The 23709-nt window shown below is 47.2% G+C and overlaps 9 protein-coding genes across 9 annotated transcripts; 7 read left to right on the forward strand and 2 right to left on the reverse strand.

Moving 5' to 3' along the window:
* Positions 1-735: 735 nt before the first annotated feature.
* FIESC28_01997 (uncharacterized protein) lies at positions 736-2049 on the forward strand (the record flags this gene model as incomplete). Its single annotated transcript, XM_031156147.1, has 1 exon — positions 736-2049. The coding sequence occupies one exon, from the start codon at positions 736-738 to the stop codon at positions 2047-2049; it is 1314 nt and encodes a 437-aa protein (XP_031019680.1).
* Positions 2050-4409: 2360 nt separating this feature from the next.
* FIESC28_01998 (uncharacterized protein) lies at positions 4410-5342 on the forward strand (the record flags this gene model as incomplete). Its single annotated transcript, XM_031156148.1, has 1 exon — positions 4410-5342. One exon carries the CDS (start codon positions 4410-4412, stop codon positions 5340-5342), a length of 933 nt encoding a protein of 310 aa, XP_031019681.1.
* Positions 5343-6394: 1052 nt separating this feature from the next.
* On the forward strand, positions 6395-8001 carry FIESC28_01999 (uncharacterized protein; the record flags this gene model as incomplete). Its single annotated transcript, XM_031156149.1, has 6 exons — positions 6395-6590; positions 6646-6653; positions 6711-6747; positions 6797-6864; positions 6907-7382; positions 7428-8001. The coding sequence occupies 6 exons, from the start codon at positions 6395-6397 to the stop codon at positions 7999-8001; spliced, it is 1359 nt and encodes a 452-aa protein (XP_031019682.1).
* A 552-nt stretch (positions 8002-8553) lies between these two features.
* On the forward strand, positions 8554-9836 carry FIESC28_02000 (uncharacterized protein; the record flags this gene model as incomplete). Its single annotated transcript, XM_031156150.1, has 2 exons — positions 8554-8860; positions 8902-9836. 2 exons carry the CDS (start codon positions 8554-8556, stop codon positions 9834-9836), a joined length of 1242 nt encoding a protein of 413 aa, XP_031019683.1.
* A 1499-nt stretch (positions 9837-11335) lies between these two features.
* FIESC28_02001 (uncharacterized protein) lies at positions 11336-12508 on the forward strand (the record flags this gene model as incomplete). The annotated part of the gene is made up of 2 exons (XM_031156151.1): positions 11336-11420; positions 11472-12508. 2 exons carry the CDS (start codon positions 11336-11338, stop codon positions 12506-12508), a joined length of 1122 nt encoding a protein of 373 aa, XP_031019684.1.
* A 1580-nt stretch (positions 12509-14088) lies between these two features.
* Positions 14089-14940, reverse strand: FIESC28_02002 (uncharacterized protein; the record flags this gene model as incomplete). Its single annotated transcript, XM_031156152.1, has 1 exon — positions 14089-14940. The coding sequence occupies one exon, from the start codon at positions 14938-14940 to the stop codon at positions 14089-14091; it is 852 nt and encodes a 283-aa protein (XP_031019685.1).
* A 4938-nt stretch (positions 14941-19878) lies between these two features.
* FIESC28_02003 (uncharacterized protein) lies at positions 19879-20340 on the forward strand (the record flags this gene model as incomplete). Its single annotated transcript, XM_031156153.1, has 1 exon — positions 19879-20340. The coding sequence occupies one exon, from the start codon at positions 19879-19881 to the stop codon at positions 20338-20340; it is 462 nt and encodes a 153-aa protein (XP_031019686.1).
* Positions 20341-21555: 1215 nt separating this feature from the next.
* FIESC28_02004 (uncharacterized protein) lies at positions 21556-21795 on the forward strand (the record flags this gene model as incomplete). Its single annotated transcript, XM_031156154.1, has 1 exon — positions 21556-21795. One exon carries the CDS (start codon positions 21556-21558, stop codon positions 21793-21795), a length of 240 nt encoding a protein of 79 aa, XP_031019687.1.
* A 171-nt stretch (positions 21796-21966) lies between these two features.
* FIESC28_02005 (uncharacterized protein) lies at positions 21967-23051 on the reverse strand (the record flags this gene model as incomplete). The annotated part of the gene is made up of 4 exons (XM_031156155.1): positions 21967-22056; positions 22219-22672; positions 22718-22826; positions 22871-23051. 4 exons carry the CDS (start codon positions 23049-23051, stop codon positions 21967-21969), a joined length of 834 nt encoding a protein of 277 aa, XP_031019688.1.
* Between the last annotated feature and the right edge of the window lie 658 nt (positions 23052-23709).

Raw genomic sequence — 23709 nt, forward strand, 5'->3', positions numbered from 1 at the left:
CAAGTCACCTGCTGCAAAATTTAATCTTTGAGTTGTGTGGTAAATATCTGCTATGTGCAGTGTTGTAGCGTATATCTAGCTGTCCTGTCAGGTTAGATGGCAACCGATTGTTGGAGTGTTGTCCGCGCTTTATAGTCACATGAATAATGACTCTAGAAACAAAAAAAAGTATTTGCTATTCGGTTTATCTGGCAAAAGTTATAGAAACGACGCAGGCCTGATTCGAACAGACGCCTCCGAAGAGAATAGATTTCTAGTCTATCGCGTTAGACCACTCCGCCACTGCGCCTTGAGGTTTCCTGATTGGATGATAATCTCGGTCCAATCACAATCTATATAGTACTGTTCTGCGAATATCTAAGCCGTTTGCTGTTTACTTCGTTGTTCGGCAGTGCGCGCTTGAAATCTCCGTTGGTGTAACAATGCAATCCATTGTCGAAATCACTCAAGGCAGCAGCAATTATTGGCGATGCGAGGATCGTAAACCTGATCTCCACCTAGTCTTCTGAATTTCAACCTCTTCATCTCTTCCTTCCACCCTCTTCCTGTTGGGAAACCATTCGATCAATCACACTGGCAGCAGGTAAGCAACAGAACAATCATCCTCTAAGGCTTAGATCGCCTGGATGAAGTATATCAAATGTTAGCCTAGACTAACAAAGGTAGCCAAATTATTTCGTCTATTCTCCTTTGGCGGTCTTCTGACACCCTGGCGGGTGGCTTTTGGCTGTCAAAATGGACCGTCTGCCCCCGGAGATCATCTCCAACATCGTTCATCATGTTGAAGAGGGCTCTCTTGCACCCCTATCAGTCTTGTGTCGACGTTGGCAGCCAATAGTCGAAGCTAGAATATATCGAGAGCTTCACATATCCCGCGTACGACCTGGAGCACAAACATTGCGCAAATCAATCAGATACCCTTCGTACGAAAAGCTTGCGAGTAATTTGACACCGACACGGCTTTCTTATATTCGCCATTTGCATGTCGAAATCTATGTATACGGCAGTGGTTTCTCGGTGACATCTACGGACATTATTCGACAAATATTCGATCTTCTCACGCTGGTACCACACAAGCAAGAGCCACTACTGAATCTACATTTCAATCTTCGCGGATTCTTCAACGACTTCTTCGAACCCGACTCTCGGTCTAGTGGTAGTTTTGAATCTCCACCAAGTGGACTTCCAGAGTTGCCCATGGTACGGTCTTGTCAGTTAAAGAACGGCTGGCCAGGACCAGGACCAGGGTTTCCTCCACGCGCTCTCTTCTATATGGCAAGCAAGATGCCGCGGTTAAGGACACTAGATGTAATAACTTGGGATATCGAGTCGATACACCAAAGAGTCGAGCTGGCTCGATCACTTACCGACTTACCCACGTCTATACACGGCTTCTTCTTTCGATTCCTCCAGTCCGATAATTCAGATGGTCTGCTGGTCATGGAGAATGGCGAGGATATCTTGACTCGAGAACTACGTCGATTCTCACAAAGAGAAGGTCTAAAATACTTTTTATTCAGCGGTTGCGTAGAACTTTCTATCTTTTGGCCACCAGACTCAGCAACATCTGAACCACGATATTGGCCAACACTGGAAGCTTTCCATATACTGTTCCGTCATCCTCAACACCTCGCCAGCCTTCACGCTACAGAGTCTCCCGATGATACGCAAGATACAAGCGACTCGGATACAGAGTCACTCGATGATGCTCAAGATGCAAACGACTCGGATACAGGGTCTCCAGACGATACGCAAGATGCAAACATTTCGGACAGAATCGAAGTTCATAAAGGGATTATGAACGCCTCCTTCCGAGCTCTTGCGAAATGCTCGGCCTGCATGCCTAAAGCTAAGGTTAACTACATCTATTTCGGTGACACCTGGTGTACGTACTTCACCTATTGCACAATGCTTCCTGGAGATCCGTGTGTCATTGTCAATGGTGAATCGGATTTTGAGCTTGATGAGGAAACGGTGGACGAATGGCGAAAGACCGCTGAAGTTCACAATCTGGATTTCCGGATGCTCATTGGGGAGGTGCCCGAGTAGCAGGTCATTCATCCTACAAAGCAACATAGCCTGAAAGTTGATTCTTCTTCGTGTCTTAGGCTCTCGGTTGCTTGCTTGTGATATCATTGCAGATGAGGATGATAGCCGAGAGTATAGGAGACCAAATAATAGATAACCCTTCTTGACAAACAAACTGGTACCTTGATTGGCTTCTTCTTGTCCTCATTTAATCACTTATTCGGTTTTGTCGCTCACTGAAGCACCGCTCATGACAAGACCTTTCTGTTTATTGTTCAGGTCGATCAGCCAAAAGGTAGCCTAAGTGCTGCTTTAACTTTGCATAAGGTAAGTAATTATTTCGTCTCTTATGCTTTCATGATAAGGTTTTTTCGAGGAGTTTACCCTTTCTTTGCATTATGACTTAAATTATTGCACATAAGGTTCGAGTGGAGTATAAAGTGCCCTTCACACTTTCTTCCTCCCGGCTTGTGCTTTCTTCTTTACACAAATATCGTGTTGATTTCCCTGGCGTTGAAAGGGAAAAGGTTGTTCGATACTAACTGTCACAATGAACCGTCTGCCCACCGAGATTATATCACAGATTGTTGGTCATGTGAGGCGTCGGAATCACCGTCTTGCACCACTATCACTCATCAATCACTGTTGGCAACCCATCGTGGAAGTGGAAATATATCGACGTTTTCGTATGGCTTACCAGTTATCTGACAATATCTATACTTCCTACGAAAAAAAGTATTCGGATGTTCTGACTCCGACACGGCTCTCCTATGTTCGCCAGCTACATGTCTCTTTCTTCCTGTTAGGCCGGTTTCCCGGAGGACAACGCCGTCACAGATGGAGCTTGGAAGAGACTGCGCAAGAACTTGAGAAGGCTTTGAAACACTTTTTTAATCTTCTTGTATCGACACCACATGGTCAAGAGCCACTGCTGGATCTACATTTCGACGCCAGTGAGCCCATCTCCAACCTCTTTGGAACTGAGCCCCAGCCTAGTGAATCACTTCATAGGCTTCCAGAGCTGCCTATGATAAGGTTTTTGTCGGTTTTCCCAGGGCATGAACGATGAGTTGTTTTCTCCACACACGGTCCTGCTTGTAGCAAGCAAGATGCCACGGTTGAGAGAACTAGATATCAAGGTAAAACCGAGACTTAGGGAGATCTGGTCGACACACCAAAGGATTGAGCTTGCTCGGTCACTCGCCGATGTGCCTTTACCTACGTCTTTACAGAACTTCACGTTGCGATACTACAAGACAATTGGTCCAGATGGTTTCCCGACTATGGAAAATGGCGAAGATATCCTTACTCAAGAACTACGCCGACTCTCACAAAGAAAAGGACTGGAATACTTGACCTTCCACGGCCGCGTAGAACCCTCTATCTTCTGGCCACCACACTCAGCATCTGAAGCTCAACAGTGGCCAACGCTGAAAGCTTTCACTCTGCACTTGGTGCATTCGGGGTCTTTCGATATTGTAGCAGGCGTATACAAGCGAATCACGATGTCTAACGCTAGGTCTGGTTTCCCCTTTAACTCGATAAATCGATTCCCAGAAACCATTGTGCAGACGAGAGAAGTGCCCCAGATGTCGTTGAATTCGATGGAGTTGTGTTCAGCTTTAGGCATGTGAGCCGAGCATTTTGCAAGGGCTTGGCAGAATGCGTTCAATGATGCTTTGGAGCTTGACAAGGAAATGGTTGACGAATGGCGGAAGACCGCTGATATTCACAATTTGGACTCTGAGATGCGTATTGTGGGGTGTGATCCTATGGCGGAACACTGATCCTCCAGAATAAAAACAAAATAGACCGAGTTTTTATTTAGTCCATCTTTTAGGCTCCTGGCTGTGGGTGTTTGCGATATATACGATAGATGGAAGATAGCTTTCAGCAAGGAAACACATACCACAAGAAACAATTGATATGAACAGGCATATGTCTTTTATGTGTAATTGGTCGCAAGATGCAGTTCCTAAACACTTGCCTGGTAATAGCTCTTCGTCTACCCTGCAGCAATTGCAGTGCAGAGCCGTGGCTCTTTCCTTTCCATTCTAACGGCCGCTCGGAATAATTGGAGACCGCAGGCAGGCGCGAAGCTTCACAACTCTCAACTCACTATCTACATGCCTCCCTCACGAAATTCGAGATACTCTACAACGCGACAGAAAAGCTGTCAACAGTGTTCTAGCGCCCGAGCGAGATGTGATCGCAGGGATACCTGTGGGCGCTGCGCTTCGCGAGGATTGACTTGTACCTACCCGACAGCCACATCTCGAGATACGAGCACGCCTAGTGAGAACACCGCAGAGAATCTCACGCCAACGAACTTAGAGGAACTGCAGATACAAAACTCTACCGATCACGAGCACCCACAAAGCATGGCTGAGACTGCGACAGCATCCGCGCCCGGGCTTGAGCCTGCACCCTCAAACCCTGATCTCATCTGCCCCATCAACCCCGACGACATCCAGAACCGATGGTTGAATGCATACGTACCTCTTCCGGGACAGGAAGTCAAAAACTACCCTACAAATGTCAGTAAACTTATCTTTCGGACGCTGAAGTCGTACGCGTCTATGGCGACACGAGGGCGCTCGCCTCCATTCATACACCCTACGCATCTCTCATTATCGCCTATCTCGACCTGTTTTACCCTGCTACGAATATTCAAAGATCCATTACCTGAGAGGGAGAATGTTGTTGTGGAGATACTTCAAAGAGAAATGACACGACTGCACGAAGGACACACTGCATGCAGCGCGATGGACCTCTTCAGTGTATTTCAGGCATATCTCGTCTACACTATGGTTTTGTTCTTCCAGGTCGCACCCGCACCAATGCAATTCATTCGCCAGGCCATGATCAACCTTCAAGAAATCGCGTGCGCCACTTCCCGACAGGGCCTCGCCTGTAAGTCAGAGCGGATGTGGGCCCATACTCCATCGTCTGAAGCATGGCATTTCGTTGAGGCAAAGCGACGGACTCTGTACACCATGTACTTTCTTGATAACGTACTATCTGCCGAAGATGGCCTTTCGACGTACATCGGCCACGAGCTGAAGGGCTTATATGCACCTGCAAGCAAGGAGCTATGGCAAGCCAAGTGCGACGATTGGGAAGCAACATACATGTCTCATTATCTTGTGTGGGGAACAGATATGTTCCGACTGGATGAATTGTGGCCAGTATCTTCTAATGAAGGAGGGTATCGTATCGAGAAAAGACAGGAGAGGACAGATCAGTGGCTGGAGGGCGTTGACGAGTTCGGGATGATGCTATATGCTGTAACAGTCTGTACATATGGGAGCTGAATCTCTTTCCATTGATATCCCCTTTTTCTAATGTGAACGTATGTGTGCCTCTGTGATCTCCTTGTGCTGTGACCTGGCTGGTTCGACTCTACTGTTTTTGAAGGAGAAGTGCATATTTCTCGAAAAGACTTTTCCGACTGTCTGCATACGCTTTGACTTCCATCTGCAGCTTATCCGACTGGTGCGATACGGTTGAGGGTTCTATCACGGGTTATGTCAGTGAGATGTGAGTCTATGGAGGAGGATCTCTCAAGGATGCTCATTGTCTGGAGCTTAGCCACCTAGTGCTCCAGTCCAGTGACCTGCTCAGTGGTAGCCTCCAGCTCCAATTTCTCAGGATAACAGAAATATTCGTTGCCGAGAGCCTAGGATATGAGATAATAAGATCAATATTGAGGCTACGTTATTCTGGCGCCCTGGCCCTGGAAGGATGAATGCCTTGTTATTCGGGCGCTCCTCCAATGCGCATCCCAAGATCCAGATTGTAAATCCCAGCTGCCAATCCGATTCATCGCGTCGATTTATTCCTTCGTCTCCCCATCAATACAAACGAATTCTAGATTTTTTATTTACCGGATTGGTATCTCAATTGTTTACACAAACATGCTCGGCCCTGCCGAAATCACCACCAACATACTACGCCATCCGTCGCTCTAGATCTACCTCACCAGCCTCATCCGAATTCTAAGATCGGGCCAACGGTCACCTTGCCACATTTCCCAATACCCGGAAAGTCTTTGATCGATCCGCGGATGTCACCCAGAGACTGTGAAAAGCTGCGTCTGAGCGCCACTGGATCAACGACCCTTGAACCCACTTGGTCTGGTCAAAACGAGTCATTACAATGACCTTGCAGCCACATGGAAGCCTTCGAAACCCTTGCTCAGCACTATTAAAGTTCAGCGCCAACCCGTTAGTAGCGTTGATCTTCAACGGCGGATCCAAGCAAGTCTACGGGGGTCAAAAGCTTAGCCTTTTTGTTAAAACTTGCCTCTTGGCCTTCCTTGATTTCTCCAATTTCTTGCAATGAATCTGACCTCTGACTCCACGATATGTGGAATGCAACAGGTCCCGACTCGAATCGAAATGCTCCTCCGGGGATTGTCCCGGATTACAGTCATCCTGAGGATGTATTCTGGACGCTCAATATTGTGCTAGCAGTTATCTGCGCCTTTTTCACTGCAGTTTTCTTCTTTATACGGGTTTATGTCAAGCGAACGATACATCGTCATATTGGGGTAGAGGATTGTACGTACAGAGTCTGGTTTATTGACCAAGCTGACAAGTTTAGGGACATGCATAGCAGCATTTGTACGTCGGTCTTTGACGATAGTTCTTCTTTGATGATGTTCGTCGCTAACTTTATAGATTTGTGTTATCACGTATATTACAACAGTGTTGATGAGTAAGGCCTTTCCGTTGTCTTTTGTCGTCGATTGATGCTAACAAGACAGTGGCTCGATATGGCGCAGGTTATCATGCTTGGGAGATACGTAAACCAGAATACTACAACTGGTTGAAGGTAGGTGGTCTCTGTGTTCGAAGGCTTGTCTAACAACTGCAGTGGTTCTATGCCAGTACAATCGTGTATATCCCTGCCGCCTTCTTCACCAAAGCGACTATTCTCCTCCTCATGGCGCGTGTCTTTGCTGTCGAACCGCGGGTCGCAAAAGGAATACGAATATTCATTTGGGCTCTATTGATCGCATACATCCCGATCCAAATACTACGGATCGTCACTTGCGATCCTATTCGAACGTATTGGGATCCGAAAGTCCGCAATGCACACTGCCTCAACCAACGAAAGATCTTCTTTTCCGATTTATCGTTGTCAATCGTTACCGACCTCATCATTCTTCTCGTGCCAATACCATTGACATGGCGGCTTACTTTGTCTATTGGCAAGAGGATCAAGATTGTGTTGCTTCTTGGGGCTGGAGGAATTGCCACAGCCTTAACGCTTTATCGGATTTCTAAAGCGGTTGAGTTTTTGAACTCGGATGACATTACGGTGGATTATACACCAATTGCGATTTTAACGTAGGTGGTCATCATCAACAATAGATGTCCTAGCTAACATCTCAGGAACCTTGAACTTACTATCGGCTTTGTTTGCGCCTGTCTACCTTCGTTCAATCTGTTGATCGAACATCACATCCGTAAACGACGACGAGAACGAGGCCCATCTGAAGTCCGAGATCGATCACGAGCGTCCATGATCAAGAGACACTTTCGATGGATCAGTTCTTCCACCCGCCCATCTGCACAACCGACTCGTCCCACGAATCGAGCCTCGAATGGAATGATCGACTTGAATCGAGATTCAGACGGAATGATTGACTTGGATGTTGAAATGGCCATGTTGACGGGCCAACCTGTACGATTACGATCAGAGAGATTGAGTAGTACGGATTCTGTTGGACTTCGACCGCTTGATCATCGACTCAATTCAGGAGATGGACGACGAGAGGGGTGGTTATCCCAGGATCAGGATGACCAAGATGAATTGCAGGATAGCAAGTTCATAATGAAAATGGTACAGGATTCGAGAGCTAGGGCAGAAGAGGGTGCTAAAGAGTCTTGGTGTCCTGTCTGGGACGGACCTAGAGATCCTTTAGCGAGTCACGGAAGTTGGAAGTATAGCATACGGACGCATTAGGCAGAGATATTTGGGGACTTTAATGTGTCTGAGGAGTTAAGGATGTCTGGAGTTAAGGTCATGATATCCCGGTATAGAGTAACTCGTAATTTAATTGATGTCTGGTCGGTTCGAAGCCGCCAGATCAACTACCACAATTCTCACCTGTCCACTTTACAGTCCCAATGCTAGATATGGTGACAGCATCATTCGCTTCTGGATGAGCTGTAAATTGTGTCATCACGAAGGTGACTCCGCGAGAGGCAATTGTAAGTGAGGACCAGTAAAAGGATTGTGAAATGAACGGTGTTTAAGCTTCAGTCGGGCCACAACTTCTGGATACTACTTCCTCGATCATGCTCTGAGCCCCGGTGGTCGTGATATCCCCGCAAGCATGCCTCGGTGGCTCCTTCCCTCTCTCAAACCTCCCATATACTCCTTCCACTCACCACTATTCCACCTCCTCTAACTTCACTCCAACATCTTCCAACATCTCCCAATATCCCGCATTCGTTCATCGCCATCTCTTCATTTCTATTAGCATCATTCTTTTATGCCCTTCCTCCAACCACCATGCTTCTTAACAATATTCAGTTTGTCGAAACTCAGGCTCCTGCCTTTGACACATTATCCAGAGCTCCCAGCAGCACCTTTGAAAAGGTTGGAAGATGGATGTTTAGCGGCGACGAAGTCGACTCCAGTGGACTGCCCGAGGCTGTTTGCTGTCCTTGCGTTGCCTACGGACGTACTCGACTGCGCTTCAATGAAGCTGTCGACAGAAGCTACGGCATCTACGAAACTAAGGAGCAACATCAGCAATCTCCTATCTACCCTGTCGTGACAAAAGATTGCTGCGTATTTGCTTCTTTGTGTTTGCCTTGTAAGTATGTTTACCTGCAACAAACATCGCTAACAGTTTAGTGTATGGTGGCTTCATCTCTGATCTACGTGGAGATGTTCGACGATTATACAATATCGAAGGCAACGAGCATCGAGACTGTCTAGCAGGATGTTGCGATCCTTGCTATACTCTTATTCACGTCGAGAACGAAATTATTGGACGAGAGAGAGGTCGAAAGCACAGCGATGCCAGTGGGTACACTTCTCACCCACCGATGTGTTCATCATCTTCGGGCTCAGTAAGAATCCCCAGCAAGTCATCTTCCCCCAGTACAGAACGCGATGATTGTCTTCCATGCATTCCTGAAGACCACTCTGTGCGAAGTCCCTCGACCCCAATCAGCCGACGCAGCAGCAAAAATCGGGAGAGGTCGATCGCTGTTGACCCAGTTGCACCAACCGATGCGACACTTGTTCACAATCATGACATTAGCAATGACCCAAAGGGGCCAACCTCTCATCTCCACGGAAATCACAGTTTGAGCAAAGATGCTGCACCAACCTATGCGACACATGACCATGATCACGACATTGGTCAAGACCCAAAGGGACCAGCCTTCCATATTCATGGAAGTCACAGACTCAGCAAAGACACGACTACTCCTAGTTACCCACCCTCGATTCATCAACTTCGAACCGATACAAAGGCCCCGGCCAGTCCACCTGCAGTTCATCGACACGATCTTTTCCACGACGCCGCTGAGACAGCTCCTCCTCAACGAAGCAACCATGACATTGGTTCCGATCCGGTCGATACTTACCGAGCCAGTCCTGAACATACAATCCATCAAGATGAGACAGCACCAAGAAACCATCCTGCGTCTTCTCATGCCTTGGGCCATGACCTAGTGAGCAACCAGGCCGGGACATATCAACCACATACGCTTGGAGCGGATGATGAAGTTACAAGCAAAATTGAGAGTCTTGGAGCACACCATCTTTACGAAGACAAGTGAGCGGAGATGAACGGAGGACTGGAAAGGAAGTCGGTTGGACAATCACTACACCTCGAACACGCCAGTATTGTTAGTACTTGAACAAGCAGCATAATAGAGATATATGGTTATATTCCTGCGGCCCTGTTTTATGTGATCACTAACGCAGGTCGAATAGTATTTATTTGAAGGTCAGACTGTGGTCAGGTCTGAGTTGGCAGAGGCAATTCTGCAGGTAGCTGCATATCTGCCAGTGGCTGTGGGCTGTGGCCCAGGTTGGCTGGCCTGATTTACAGTCTATCAATCAGTCCATGGCTGGCCAAGACAATCACGGCAATGAACCCGACAATCCTTCAACTTGTCTCATCCCCAGCCTCCAGGTTGCAGGTCATTGCATTAGTTAGAGAGGCGTTGCACTTACAAGTCTCATCGGGAGGGGTTACAACACGGACACGACGCGAATTCGCGGATGGTCTGGCCTTTAATAGAAACAATCGATAGCTTGTCGGTTACACTTTACAGGGGTTTAGTGGATGATCTGGTTGGCGATCAAGGATCAGCTGAAAGGGTAAGGACCAATAATCTGGGGAGATTGATGATGTTGTGATAAGATGGTCGCATATGGTTTGAACCAAAGGCTAACAGCAGACAAAGAACTCATGAAACGGAGACTTGACGGATGATTGCAGAGCATGAACAGAATAGCTTCAGTATGCAACACACAGTAATGCAACACAAGGACTGACTGACTGCCATAGCGGCGGGAAAAGGACAGCCACAGCCACGGGCAATGCCCTCGAAACCTAACTTGATAGTGGTGATCAATATCCTCTCCCTTGCATCTGGCTGCATCTGCCTTGCATTGGCGCTAAACGTTTAAACGCGTCGATTGGATACGATCTGGTAGAAACTGGGTTGACGCTTGTGGAGCTTTTGGTCATGTCCCACAAGGCCAAGGCATGGATGGTATTCAACGAATCATTGAGAAGCTCAGTTAGCGGTGACGAGTGATACGAGCATGGTCGCGAATGAGGGGAAGACAAGAAAAAGAACCTGAGGCATCTAGATAACTCTATCAGAGGGTTGGGTTCTCAATTAATCTCATCCTCTTGTTCGTCATCAATTAATTAAACACGAAAGTCGCGATCTCACATTCCTGTTTCAAACGCTGCAGTTATTACCTCCACTAAAAGTTTAGTGAGTTAGTGGCCGCATTTCAGCACGTCCCCAGGCCTGTATCCCTCCACTGTCACGGCACGTCCACGTCGGGTCCAAGGCACGAAAGAACGCCCACTTGCGCGCTGGGTCTCCCTTATTTCCGATCTCCCTCCACGCGCTCTCCCGCACCAAAAACCCACCGTTAGCACCTCTTTTGTACCCGATCTCTCTCTCTCCCACTTTCATTCCCCATTCATCCATCTTCCTCCTCATTTACACGTTACGTTTCTTTGCTTTGGTCTCCTTCACGCGATAACAATAAACAAGTAAAGCAACATCACCAAACTCCACTGCCTGTAGCCATGGCTACTGTTACTCGTCAACCTTTTGCTCCTCTTGATGGGTCTAGACTTCAATCCCTCACAAGTCTCAAGAATAGGCAAAACGGTATGTGGAGATGTCGCCCGGGGTTTGATGATCGTCACTAACTTGTTGAAGCTGCTCCTACGTCTACTTCTGCCGGAAAACGAAAAGCTGAATTAATTGATACCGACGACTTTGAAAATGTTGATCCTTCAGCTTTTGCCAAACGATCCAAGGGATCCAAGGATATTCTCAAGCCTTCATCAATCATCCTAAAGGCCGCTTCTCTACCTGCACCTTCACCTAGCCTCCCCGCTCCATCTGCCATCCCTAGTCGCCTCACCAGTCCTACCAAACCTCGACGAACTCTCCAAGCAAAGTCTCCCAACAAGCTCAACACCGGAATCACCAAGTCTTCTCCCCTTCACGCACCCGCTGGACGATCTCCTACCCGAGGAAAGCGATCTGGCATTACGTCAAGCCGACGACGAACTCTTGGACGTATTGATCCTCCTACTCTTCTTGGTGCCGCTGCTCCCTTCTCTCTCGATGCTGCTCTCAAGGGCACAATCCCTGGATATGGCGCAAAGGCTGCCACTGCCAAGCCTGTCACTCTTGATGAGCCAGACATGAAGGCCAGCTGGTTCTTTGAGATTCATGAGGATACTCCCGAACAAGAAATGACCAACCTTCTCCAACACAGCACATGCACACTCGACATTTCATCTGACGAAGAAAGCGAGCGCAAGCGAAACAGGGATCGCGCAGAGGGTCGCGACAAGGAGAATGTTCCTCCTCCCGACGACGTATCCCAAACTCGTCGCGCACCAAGGGCTGACGACATGGTCGTTGAGAAGGAGCGTGTCGCATTGGGAGAGATGAACACTGCCGACTTTTACGCTGAGGGATGTGACGAGACATCAGTTATTCTTGTGCCAGAAGATGAGCCCGAGCCAAATGTTTTGGAGTCTGTACTGGAAGTGCCGGAGGTATCAGAGTCAATTGACTTGAAGCCTATCGACCCTACAACAGAAGATATTGATAACCTCATGGCCAAGCCTACAGAAGGCACATCAAAAGCTGCTGTTTTGGAACCAATCGAAGGAACTGGGGAAAGTTTTGAGCTATGGGAAAGCGGCAGCGCACACGATGAAGCTGACGCAACTTCATGATTGATGGATAATAATGTAACGGATACGATGGATACGTGTTATGGTTTGGACGGATTGGTATGGATAGGAGCGTGGCGTTATGTTCTCTTCTCGCAGGCCCAAGCGCTGGAGTTCTGTTTAATTGTGTGGTTTACCTTTTTGTCTGGATGTTAGAATCCTTGAATTGAGTATTTGAATACGTCTATCTGTGAAGCCTCTGCCTTCCTCTAGTGACGGCACATGTCCATCGGTCAAGAATTACATATCAAAGAAGTCGGGCAGTGAATGTGTTTGTGTAGAGCAATTCCGTATCGCATTCCCGTACCGTCGCAACAACATATCTTCAACATCGTCGGCTCGAGGAGCTTGGTGTTTCGATGAGTACTATATATGAGGGTTTTAACACAAGTGGTTGGGCACAAGTCGGACGGCAAAGATTAGGATACCTGCCCTGTTTCTTGGTACCAAAGGCTTTCGATAAATTAGTTGTACTACGGATTGGGCCTGTTGTTGAGTTTGTGATCAATACTCGCGGATCCCTGGCTTGGACAGACATAGGGTAGGTTCAGCGAGACTTGGTTGTTCACGAGCAGATGCGACGGATCATACGTATGCAACGATCAGGTACTCTGGAGATATATAACGATTATCTTGGAGTCTCATAGCGATAGACAATCGTACCTTATTTATAGAAAATTGGCTGGTACGGTTGGGAATCGTCAAGGTTTATATTGAACGCCTCTCAGTTGAGTTGCGGCAATCACCTCATTACCACCGTAACGATAACCAGCACAACGAAGTAGAAAGAAACATACTAATCGTATCGAAAACTGAGGATGAAAATAAATAGGTGGAAAATAGAATCATATTGCTCAGTCAACGGCGATGTAAACGAGGGACGGGCGATTCTTGCCCTCACTGTTATCGGCATCCGGCAAAAGCAGGCGATATAGGCAACAATTAGCAGCTCTTTCTCCAACAGAATCCAATCCACTTGGCTATTCCTCCGTTTCCGGAGATCACCCCGAATAGCTCAGCTGGAAGAGCGTTCGACTGTAATTGTTATATGTCATCGAAAGGTCACTTGTTCGATCCAGGTTTCGGGGATTCAAATTTTTGCACTTTCTCCGACTGATTCGTTCCACAATACGAAGTAGCTGCCAATCAAGTGCGCCTAATCTTGCAGACATCTCGATCGTCTGTGCAATTGAATTTTTGCTAGGTCCCGCTATGACCAGAACCTACCCAAAGCGTCGGGACAAAAAAAGTTCAATGGACGGACGGCTCCACGATAGCTTCCACAAAAAGATGTCCTGACAAAAAGTAATCCCCGAAACCTGGATCGAACAAGTGACCTTTCGATGACTTTAACAATTACAGTCGAACGCTCTTCCAGCTGAGCTATTCGGGGAGGATCTCTGAGACAGAGGAACAGCTATGCCGTGGTGCTGGGTATTGTGGTATATATACTCCACATAGCATGACAAAGCAAGATCCATATATTTTACAAACTCATCTAGACGTTTCTGTAATCATATTTATGGTATCCAAACAAACTTTTATTCCGCTATCTTTTTCCTTTTCGTTCGCTATCTATCCATCTAGTTGAAAACAACAGTCTTGTGGCCGTTAAGGAAAAGTCTCTTCTCAGCATACCACCTCACGGCAGCAGCAAGAACTTGGCTCTCAACATTGGAGCCTTCCTCGGACAAATCCTTAGGGCTCATGGCGTGATCAACACGGGCAATGCGTTGCTCAATAATAGGACCCTCATCCAAATCAGCAGTAACAAAGTGAGCAGTAGCACCAATAATCTTGACGCCTCGCTCGTAAGCCTGGTGGTAAGGCTTGGCGCCCTTGAAAGAGGGCAAGAAAGAGTGGTGGATGTTGATGATACGTCCAGACATGGCCTCGCACAATGTAGGAGAAAGAACCTGCATGTAACGAGCAAGGACAATAAGCTCAATGCTGTGCTTCTTGCAAAGCTCGAGAACCTGTCCCTCCTGCTGAGCCTTGGTATCTTTGGTAACGGGAAGATGGTGGAACTCGATTCCGTAGCTCTCGGCGAGTGCGGCGTACTCGGGGTGGTTGGAAACGATAACGGGGACCTCCATTCGAAGTTGGCCAGTCTTCATGCGGAAGAGAAGATCGTTAAGGCAGTGACCAATCTTGGAGACCATGATGAGGACTTTGGTCTTGCGGGCGACGGGTCGAATATCGTAGTCCATTTGGTACTCAGTAGCAAGCTTCTCGAAAGACTCCTTTAAGTGCTCGGTAGACTCGGACTCGGTAGGACCGAAGTGAACTCGCATGAAGAAACGCTGTGAAACGGGATCAGAGAATTGCTGAAGGTCGAGAATGTTGTGCTTGTTGGCGGCGAAGATGCCAGTCACGGCATAGACAATGCCGGACTTGTCAGGGCATGACAGAGTGAGGATGTGATCGTAGGCCATGTTGAAGGGCTATTATGGTGTTGAACTGTTTGTAAAGAAGGTGAAGTCGATTTGGTGTAAGTTGGAAAAAGAATTGATCGGCGACTCCAGGCTCCGTATCTCGACCGAGTATGACTCCGAGTCCACCCCACTGCGGGCTAACCCTCCACTATCGGAGAGCGGGATGTGGGTGCGGCATGAACGAAGTTGAAGTGTCAATTGTATAGGAGAATGGCGGCGTAGGCGGCGTAGATGCAATTAATAGTGACATGTTGAAGATCGTCATGTTGCATATCCATTTAAACCCTGTCTCCGCATGGCTGCAGGCGATGTAGATTGACATATCCACTTGGCAAGATTTGTATTGAAGAATTGAATCTCGCGATGGCTGAAGAAGAAGTTTTGATGGTTAGGAAATATCTTGACAGGTTAATTGATGTGGTGGAGAGAGTTTGGCAGGTCCAAAGTTCCTGCATTGACAGGACCTGCCTTGATCAATGGTATTGATTCTAGAAGGAACACCTAAATCTTATCTTGGTAGGTACCTGCCTGTCATTCACGATAGCATCATCATCACGTGGTATCGGAAGTACATCCGACCCCCACCTCAACTTCGTTCTCAACGGTCAACATCAAACGTTGTTCTTCATCATGCATCATGCCGGGTGGCTCCCGAAGCCGAGACGGCTGTTTTAACTGTCGAAAACGCAAAAGAAGATGTGACGAAGAGAAGCCTGTTTGTCAAAGGTGTAGAAAGAATGGAGATGATTGTGTCTTTCCAACGCCTGCTTCTGCTTCGAATCTTCTCAAGTTCGTCGTGGCAGGGTCCAATCACTATATGATACCAATTACTCAAAGCCCCAGTTTCCTAAACCTTTCGCCTCGAGAACTTACTGCTGTGACTGATTATAAACAGGGTGGCGTTTGGGTACAACCACCACTTCCCCGCAACCTCTCACCTTTTGGCTTTGAGTCGATAGGAATTGAGAATGCCCTTGTACAGTACTGTATGTTATACAACCCAATTGATGGAAGTCGGCTGACTTTATAGATGTCCAAGTCATCTCTACCAGCAGAGTCTATGTGGACACATCTCGGAATGGCTTCCGTACATCAGTCATACCTCGAATGTGTTCCCAAGGCCCTTTACTCTCTGCAGTTCTATCGATGAGCGCAGCAGAATGGTCACAAAACGGTATCCCTGATGGCAGGGACTATCGCGGTCTCTCAATGCAGTACAAGGTTCGGGCACTCCATGAACTTCAACAGGCGTTGCTCGATTCCCACGGTAGCGAAGGCAACCTACTTACATGTGTTCTTTTGGCATCTCTTGAGATAGCACACGGTTCAAGTCCCACATGGCTTCGTCATCTTCAAGGCGCTCTCGCTCTTCTCGAAAGTTTTGGTGACAATATCGACTCAGACGTGGCCGAATTCGTATTACAGTATTTTCGTTTTCGCTACATTTTGATGGAGACGACTCAACCGATACACGAAGATGACTCACTTAGTCAAGCAATGTCCAGCCTTGCCAAGATCGAAGCAAATCTGTCGAATGATCGTAATCTCGTTGACGAGCAGATCGGTTGTTCGATGGATCTAGTCGATATTATAAACGAGATTTCGTCATTGTCGGCGCACATGCCAAAGGACGAGCTTTACACCAAAGGACAGGAAATTGAGCAAAAGATTGAACAACTATCTTCGCAAGATACGACCGACGACTACTTGTCGAGAAGTGCAGAGTCATTTCGAATTGCAGCCCAGATTTACCTCCGCTTAGTTTGCTACAATACTTCAATCACCCACCTATCAATCCTCGAATTACACGAGTCTCTCCTTACTTGCCTTTCCGATATAATTGTCGAAGGACAAACGAGACGATCATTTCCAATGTGGCCCCTCTTTTTGGCTGGTTGTGCATGTTCTTCTGATGACCAACGAAAGATTGTATTGGATCACTTTACTTTGTTGGACAAGAAATGGCCCATCAGTAATATCTCGGCAGTTTGGAATGCTCTCAAATTGATATGGCATACCCGAGATTTCCAACTATCTTCTACAAATCAGGATTGGAGGGAAGTTATTCACAAATTTGGATGGAAGTTATCTCTGTCATGAGAAGCTGTCAAAGCTATGTTGGAGCTATGAGATACAATACCAAAAGCGATTTTTTTCACACAGACCACTTCAGTGCAACGAATGTGTGCTATTTTGGCAGCTCTCTCACGCTACAATCAAGTGCACAGCTCAATTGAGACAATGTACGTCTTGTACGTCCTCATTGGGAGTTGATGTGATCACACAGGCTAACCGCGCAAAAGGTCTTACTTCTCTAGGATAAGGGTCTTCAGTCCCATGTCTCCCGCTGAACCAAGGGTCCATCGTGACCACGCCATTTGCCTAGCTGCGTTGGTTTGAATCGTGAATCGTGCTATCCAGGTTGATCAACTGCCGTTGGTACTGTAGCAGTTGCATCAGCGTGTCACCAGCAGAGGCACCACAAAACAGGGACAAACTCCAACGAACTTCAAGTGGCAAATCAGTAGAAAAACTACAGAAGCCAGAATTCCATCATCACATGCCGGTTTTGGTAAAGAAGAAAACGGCCACACGATTGACAGCGCCACTGAGCAACTGCTGAACCGCCAAGTCTAGAACTGGTGTTGAACACCATTCCTTGGCAATTGGAAATGGGAGCTAATGCAGGGACCCCAGCACTTGCAGCGACCAGGTTCTCGACTCTTTTTTTTGTCGACCGAATCACAAAAAAACTGTTACTCCTCTCAGTGATACCTTGGACGGGGTAAGGGGGACGGATTAGGATGGAAGGAAACCTTGTCGACAGTCTTGACTTCATCGTCGATATTGGATCATCGATATAACCCATCGGAAATTGATATGAAATGCATGGGCATTGATGATTTCATCAAGCAGATAAAGCAGGTATGAGTTACGCGCGACATACTATACGCGGAACACTTCTACTCCATACACGGACATGTTACCGAGTGATAAGAGGATTCAAACATACAAGTGGATGCTGTGCCGCGGGTTGAAACACATAGAATAAGCGCACAAAAAGGCCCGAGCAGATAGATCTTTCCTGGTAGCCTGGCAGCAGTGGCAGGCCTGGCTATATTCATTCAGTTGGTGATGGGATCCAGATTGTTGGTGGCGATTAATTCTTCAGAGCTTCGATTAACGAACTGGAATTTGGTGGCTTTCAACTCCCGCCCAAACCTTGATTTTCCGTGCCTTGTTCCTGGCCTCGACTTAACTCTGATCAACGTCTACGAATAGTCATACCAAAGTCATACAGCTGATGACCTTGAATCGCACTATCAAAAACGTGACAGACAGACAACATGATATCAGTCCAGTCGTATCCGCGAAGACACCCGATTACGGCATCTCGGCTACTAAGCAAATGGTCCATTGCTTGGCCCAACAGCTAAAAAGACGGAGCTCAGTGGGATAAAAGAAGCTTGGGACAGAGGATTGGGGGCGAGTCAGGGCCCCTGGAAAAGCCAAGAGTCTGTCCGTGGAGCCATGCCGGTGGCGCTGGCTATGGCGCTGTCCGAGAATTAGCTTTAGCTCTACGGAGTGCAGTAGCTCTATGGGGATCCATGAGATGCGGATAAATCAGAGAGATATCATTGAATGAGCCATTTAACATTCGTGGGATTGTATTAGGTCTAGAGATATGCAGCCGTGCCACATGGTATCTGTATCTATCTGTATCTACGTCGCTATGCAGGATATTGGATCTATTGATGCGAAGCAAAGATAGCATTGTACTGCCCATTAATACACGCACCACGTACAGAGTACAGTACGCGCGTATTGATATCCCTCGCATTCAGAGAGTCAGAGACCAAGACAAAGACCAAAGCTCTAAGCGATGACCGACGGAACAAACCTTGTCTCTGAAGGATGTCGCGGTGATGCCATGACTGGTAGAAGACCCCAAGGACATGTCCCAGTCCTGTAACAATCTAGAGCGTAACAGTAGCCAAGCTAATTTATGGATCACTGAAGCCGGGGTCCCCCGCTGGCTCCCACTGTAGTTCCCGCCAGGCCCAAAGGCGGCAAGCCCATCCTTAGCGCACCCGCTTTGGGCCCAAGCGCTGCACGTCCAGGGGCTTGGCTTAGTTAGGGGAAGGTCACCTCAGTTTCGTTCTTGCTCGCTCTCTCCTCTTTCTTTGCGCGTGTCACTGTGGCTTGGAAAGAGAGAGCAGGACCAAGATTCAAATACAAAGCAAGGTTCCTTCCCTTTTCTCATACCAACTTCCAGGGTTTGGTCTTGCTTGCATGATATCTCTGAAACTCTTCATCTTCAAGCCAATTTCGTCTGCGTTAACAATTTTCGCTTTCTTCTCTTATTTTTCTTGGCTGACCCATCCGTAAACTAATCCAATTGTCCCACTCACCCACCGGACCTGAACGAACCGACGATCCATCCATGCTCGTTCAGCTGCTGCAGTAGCGAACTGAGACCAACAGAGGAACCATCTGCTCTTCATCTCAATCTCTCTCCCTCTTTGTTGATCATTGATTGTTTTCCTTTACATTCATTGACTATTATTTGTCGTCTTTGTCTTGTCTTTGTCGCGAACATCACACTTTGTCACTGTCGTATTCGCCCGATACAATAACTCGGCTCTTTTTCGCCGAACACCCCTAATTACCATCCACAACGGGCGGCCTCGCATCAATCGATCGGTTTTCCCAACGGATTTGAGTTTCACAAATTCTCTCGTGTCTTGAGCATTAAAACAAACGGTATGTAAACCAGCCTTTACCAACCGGTGTCACTGTCGCACATTGCCTTTCACATGCACATGCACCAGCCACAATCACCTGAGACTAATTGTCGCAATAGCTCTCCTGACCATCTCAATCTCTCGCCGTCAATCTCTCGTCAATCCTCATCCTTCACACATCACAACCGCCAAAATGCCTTCAAACTACGAAAAGCTCTCCCGTCCTAGTGGCGATACAACCACTCTCACCATCCCCGATAAGGCTGCTTCTACAACTCTTACCGTCAACGAGACTCCTCGCCTCAGCACGACATCCACTCCCCAAACAGACAAACTCAACCCCTTCGACACCGACATCGAAGCCATGGTCACAAACACTCGCACATCAGAATCAAACATCCACAAGACAAACAGCCCCGCCAGAAAGACAGACTGCCAAGTTTGGCCTGGAAAGGATCACTGGAAGAAGCAGGCCAAGGCCGCAAAGGCAAAGAACCGCTGCACCTGCATGGCTCATCTCAGTCAACGCAATCGCTGGATCGTCAAGGGGATGATCATCTTGCTCGTTGTCGGTATCGCTGTTGGTGTTGGTTTCGGAGTCAGCAAGCCTCTCAACGCGCCGATATGGGGAGATAAACATGGCGACAAGAAGTGAATTCGTTTCTCTTCGGTTATCGGCATCACACTTCATCTACCCGCAAGGGACTTTTTCTTTATTGCCCAAGAGGCTTGGTTTCGTTTTCTTTTCATATGCCTAGCGCGCTGGATTTCTTTTTTTCCCTTTTCCACATCATGAACAGGCGTATTGGCGTCCACATGTCAACTTTTCAATCGTGGCGGCATGGAGTGATGGATTACAGAACATTGGGTCTTTGTTCTATTTTACAGTTTCGTCATCACTATATATGGTATATGGTCGGTAGACTAGAGTCTAGAGGAATAAAGTCTCCCCAGGAGACAGGGAATTTCCCTTTCGTCAAGCATATCAGAGTCGTTGACGCGAAAAGCATTTAAAGTGACGTGATAGGTGTGCAGACGTTGTCGCATCAAGTAATGTGATAAGTGTTCGGGGGTTGTTAAGTAAGGTTATCATAAGCATCCGAAATGAGGTGACGAGCGTGTAGGTGAAGTTGAGCACGGTCACCAAGCACCCAAACGTGAGGTTATCATGGTCCCCCTGCAACTCCACCAGATCGTCAGGAACAAGATCCAAGGTGCGGCCCGTAGAAATAGGTCTGTGGGGAAGGGACGGAAAGATGCAGATTCTAAAGAAACAATTCTCTAGATTTGGAAATGGCGGCCAAGGAAACGGCCACTCGAAAAGAAGATGCTGATGGAGGGGATCCACCGGTTACCGAACTTTCCGAAGAGGTTGGGAGACATGTCACCGCAACTATTAGCTGCTGACCTTTAAATACCAGGTCTCCCCATTCCTCGAGGGTCTAAAGTCTTGATGCTGAATGGTTTCGCCATGGACTCTGTCGAATGAAGGTGGTTTCGAATAGCTGCTTTTGGTGGCGACTTGCTATACAGAGAATGCAGCCATAAAGACGAACAAAAGGGCAGAGGTCTGTTTGCGCATTCGTTGTTAGCAATGCAAAAGAAAGAGCCTGGGAATGGCGAAATGCTTACCATCAAACGATGTCTGTTCTAAACTGTCAACTGAACATACCTAACTGTTTGCCTTTGTATCAGCTATTGTTCAGCTTGAATACGCTTGTTCACTGTTGTTCAGCCCTATCAAGATTAACAAAAAGCTCAACAAAGCAGTTCACGAACAAGCACTCATTCATGATGCATATATATACTCACCTCATCTCGCATTGATCTCAAATCCTCACCAAGCCATCAGATAATCACAACCACCAAAATGAGTAACCACAGTTATCTCCCCGTCTCTGCCTCAGCGCTCTTCTCGTGGCCTCCTCGTCGCGCCACTGAACCTGGACCTCCAAAGCAGTCCAAGACCGATGAGGTCGTCACTATCTTTCTCGTATGCGGTATCGTTGTGCTTTTTCTCACTCCGACTATTTGGTATCTGGTTGGAAGGATTCTAACCGCCCGTAAGGAGCGGAAGAAGGCTGGTGACCTTGAGCAGGGCGCTCATTAGATGAGTTTAGTCGTTTTTAAGAGGAACGAGTAGAGTTAAACGCTGGCCGTTTGACAAGTTGAATTGACTTCATATTTATCGTCCAACTGTTTGATACAAGTGATGTAAGCGACGCAACTATAAAATTGTGAAGGTATCGCCAGTGTTCTTGTTGTAACTCCAGTTCCTTACTTATACCCAATTTTGATTGACCGCATCACCAATAGCTATTCCTCCGGCTTCGGAGACATCCCCGAATAGCTCAGCTGGAAGAGCGTTCGACTGTAATTGTTATATGTCATCGAAAGGTCACTTGTTCGATCCAGGTTTCGGGGATTCTTTCTTTTTTTGCTTATATCCTAGACTGAGATAGCAGTCTTCTCATATGGATATCTTCTCATGGGTACCCTCTCATGAGCGTCTTATCTACCTCACTACCCTCACAGTCCTTCCAACCTCTCCCCTCTCAACTTGCTCAACCCTACCTTTAACCTTACTCCAAACCTCCTCATTAACCTCTTCAACACTACCCCCAGCATCAACAACAACAAGATCCTCTTCCTCCTGGTTCCATCCCTCTCCCTCATCAAGGCCCAGTTCTCTAGCATCAATGTCCTTACCACCCATGCTTAACCCCCAGAACAATTCCCTCACCTTTTTCTGCATGTCAGACCTCTCGTAAACTTCTCCACCCCATCCTCCTCGTGCTGAAGCTTGCTCCTCGGTCAGGTCGAGGAAAAGTACAAGATCAGGCCGGGGAAGGCCGCGTTCTGGAGCCCGGGCCCATGGGAGGGTCAGAGAGGGGTTTTGCTTGGCGGCTGAGTAGACGATGCCTGAGTGGTAGTATCTATCACAGAGGATGGTTGTTCCTGAAGCCAGAAGGAATTGGATTTGTTTGCTAGATAATTAGTTGATGTCCTTTATATGAGATTGTAGCACTCACACAGCTTCCCATCGGTTTGCGCTAAAGAGCAGATGAATAACATGATCTTCCATCTCTACATCGCTCTTGAGATAACTATCAATCATCTGTCCGATGGGTGTAGTTCTGTCTAAGAAACATTAGCGTGGCCTCACCTCGATTCAATCAACATACCAGGAAATCTCATAACCTTGACCTTTTTACCCTCCTCGACAAATCGCTGCTCCAAGAGCTTCACCTGTGTTGTCTTCCCACTTCGATCCAGACCCTCCAGAACAATAAAAGCTCCTCTTTGGCCAGACTCATCTTGAGTGGTTGCCATTGCAGCTGTGGCGAGGTCGTTGATTGAAGACATTGTTGTTGGTGAGTGGTCACTTATGCCTGTTGTTGGCTTAACAGTGGCAAGAGGGGAAGTGAATCTGACTGACCTCATATTCACACTGTTTTGGTTAGTAATTCACGTGGATCACAGTGCGATGAAAATCAGATCATGATTGACTCTCAGTGCATAGATACCAAGGATGAAGCATCATGCGTCCATGCAATGACGTCTAAATACAGCCCTACGAATCCATCCTTCCAGAAAAAGTCTGTGAGTTTATGGCTTAGAGATTTCTCTAATTTTAGTATCTGTGATTCGCCCTAAATCTATAATTCTCACTCAACTTCACACCTCACCCAAACTCTATATAAAGTAATTTCGCGAACCTGGAGTCGTGATTACCAAGTCAGACATCATTGTCTAATAAACATCCTGGATACTCAGTGTTACCGAGAGTGGCAATATCAGTACCCAACCGAACAATGAACTGAACGACAATGAACCAAACAACATTCGCAGAACAAACGCTATTCACGATAAACTTCAAGATGCGCAAGACGAACAAGACGAAACGATACATATAAAAGCGATAGCCCCCACGAATTAATCTTCAGGTTAGTCTCCCACCACAATTGCTTCCTCAAAATGGCCTCCTCAGAATCATACCAACTCTTTTTAGGGATAGTCCTTA

The sequence above is a fragment of the Fusarium coffeatum genome, assembly GCF_003316985.1.
Source record: "Fusarium coffeatum strain FIESC_28 chromosome Unknown BRIP53273_contig_45, whole genome shotgun sequence".
NCBI lineage: Eukaryota > Fungi > Ascomycota > Sordariomycetes > Hypocreales > Nectriaceae > Fusarium > Fusarium coffeatum.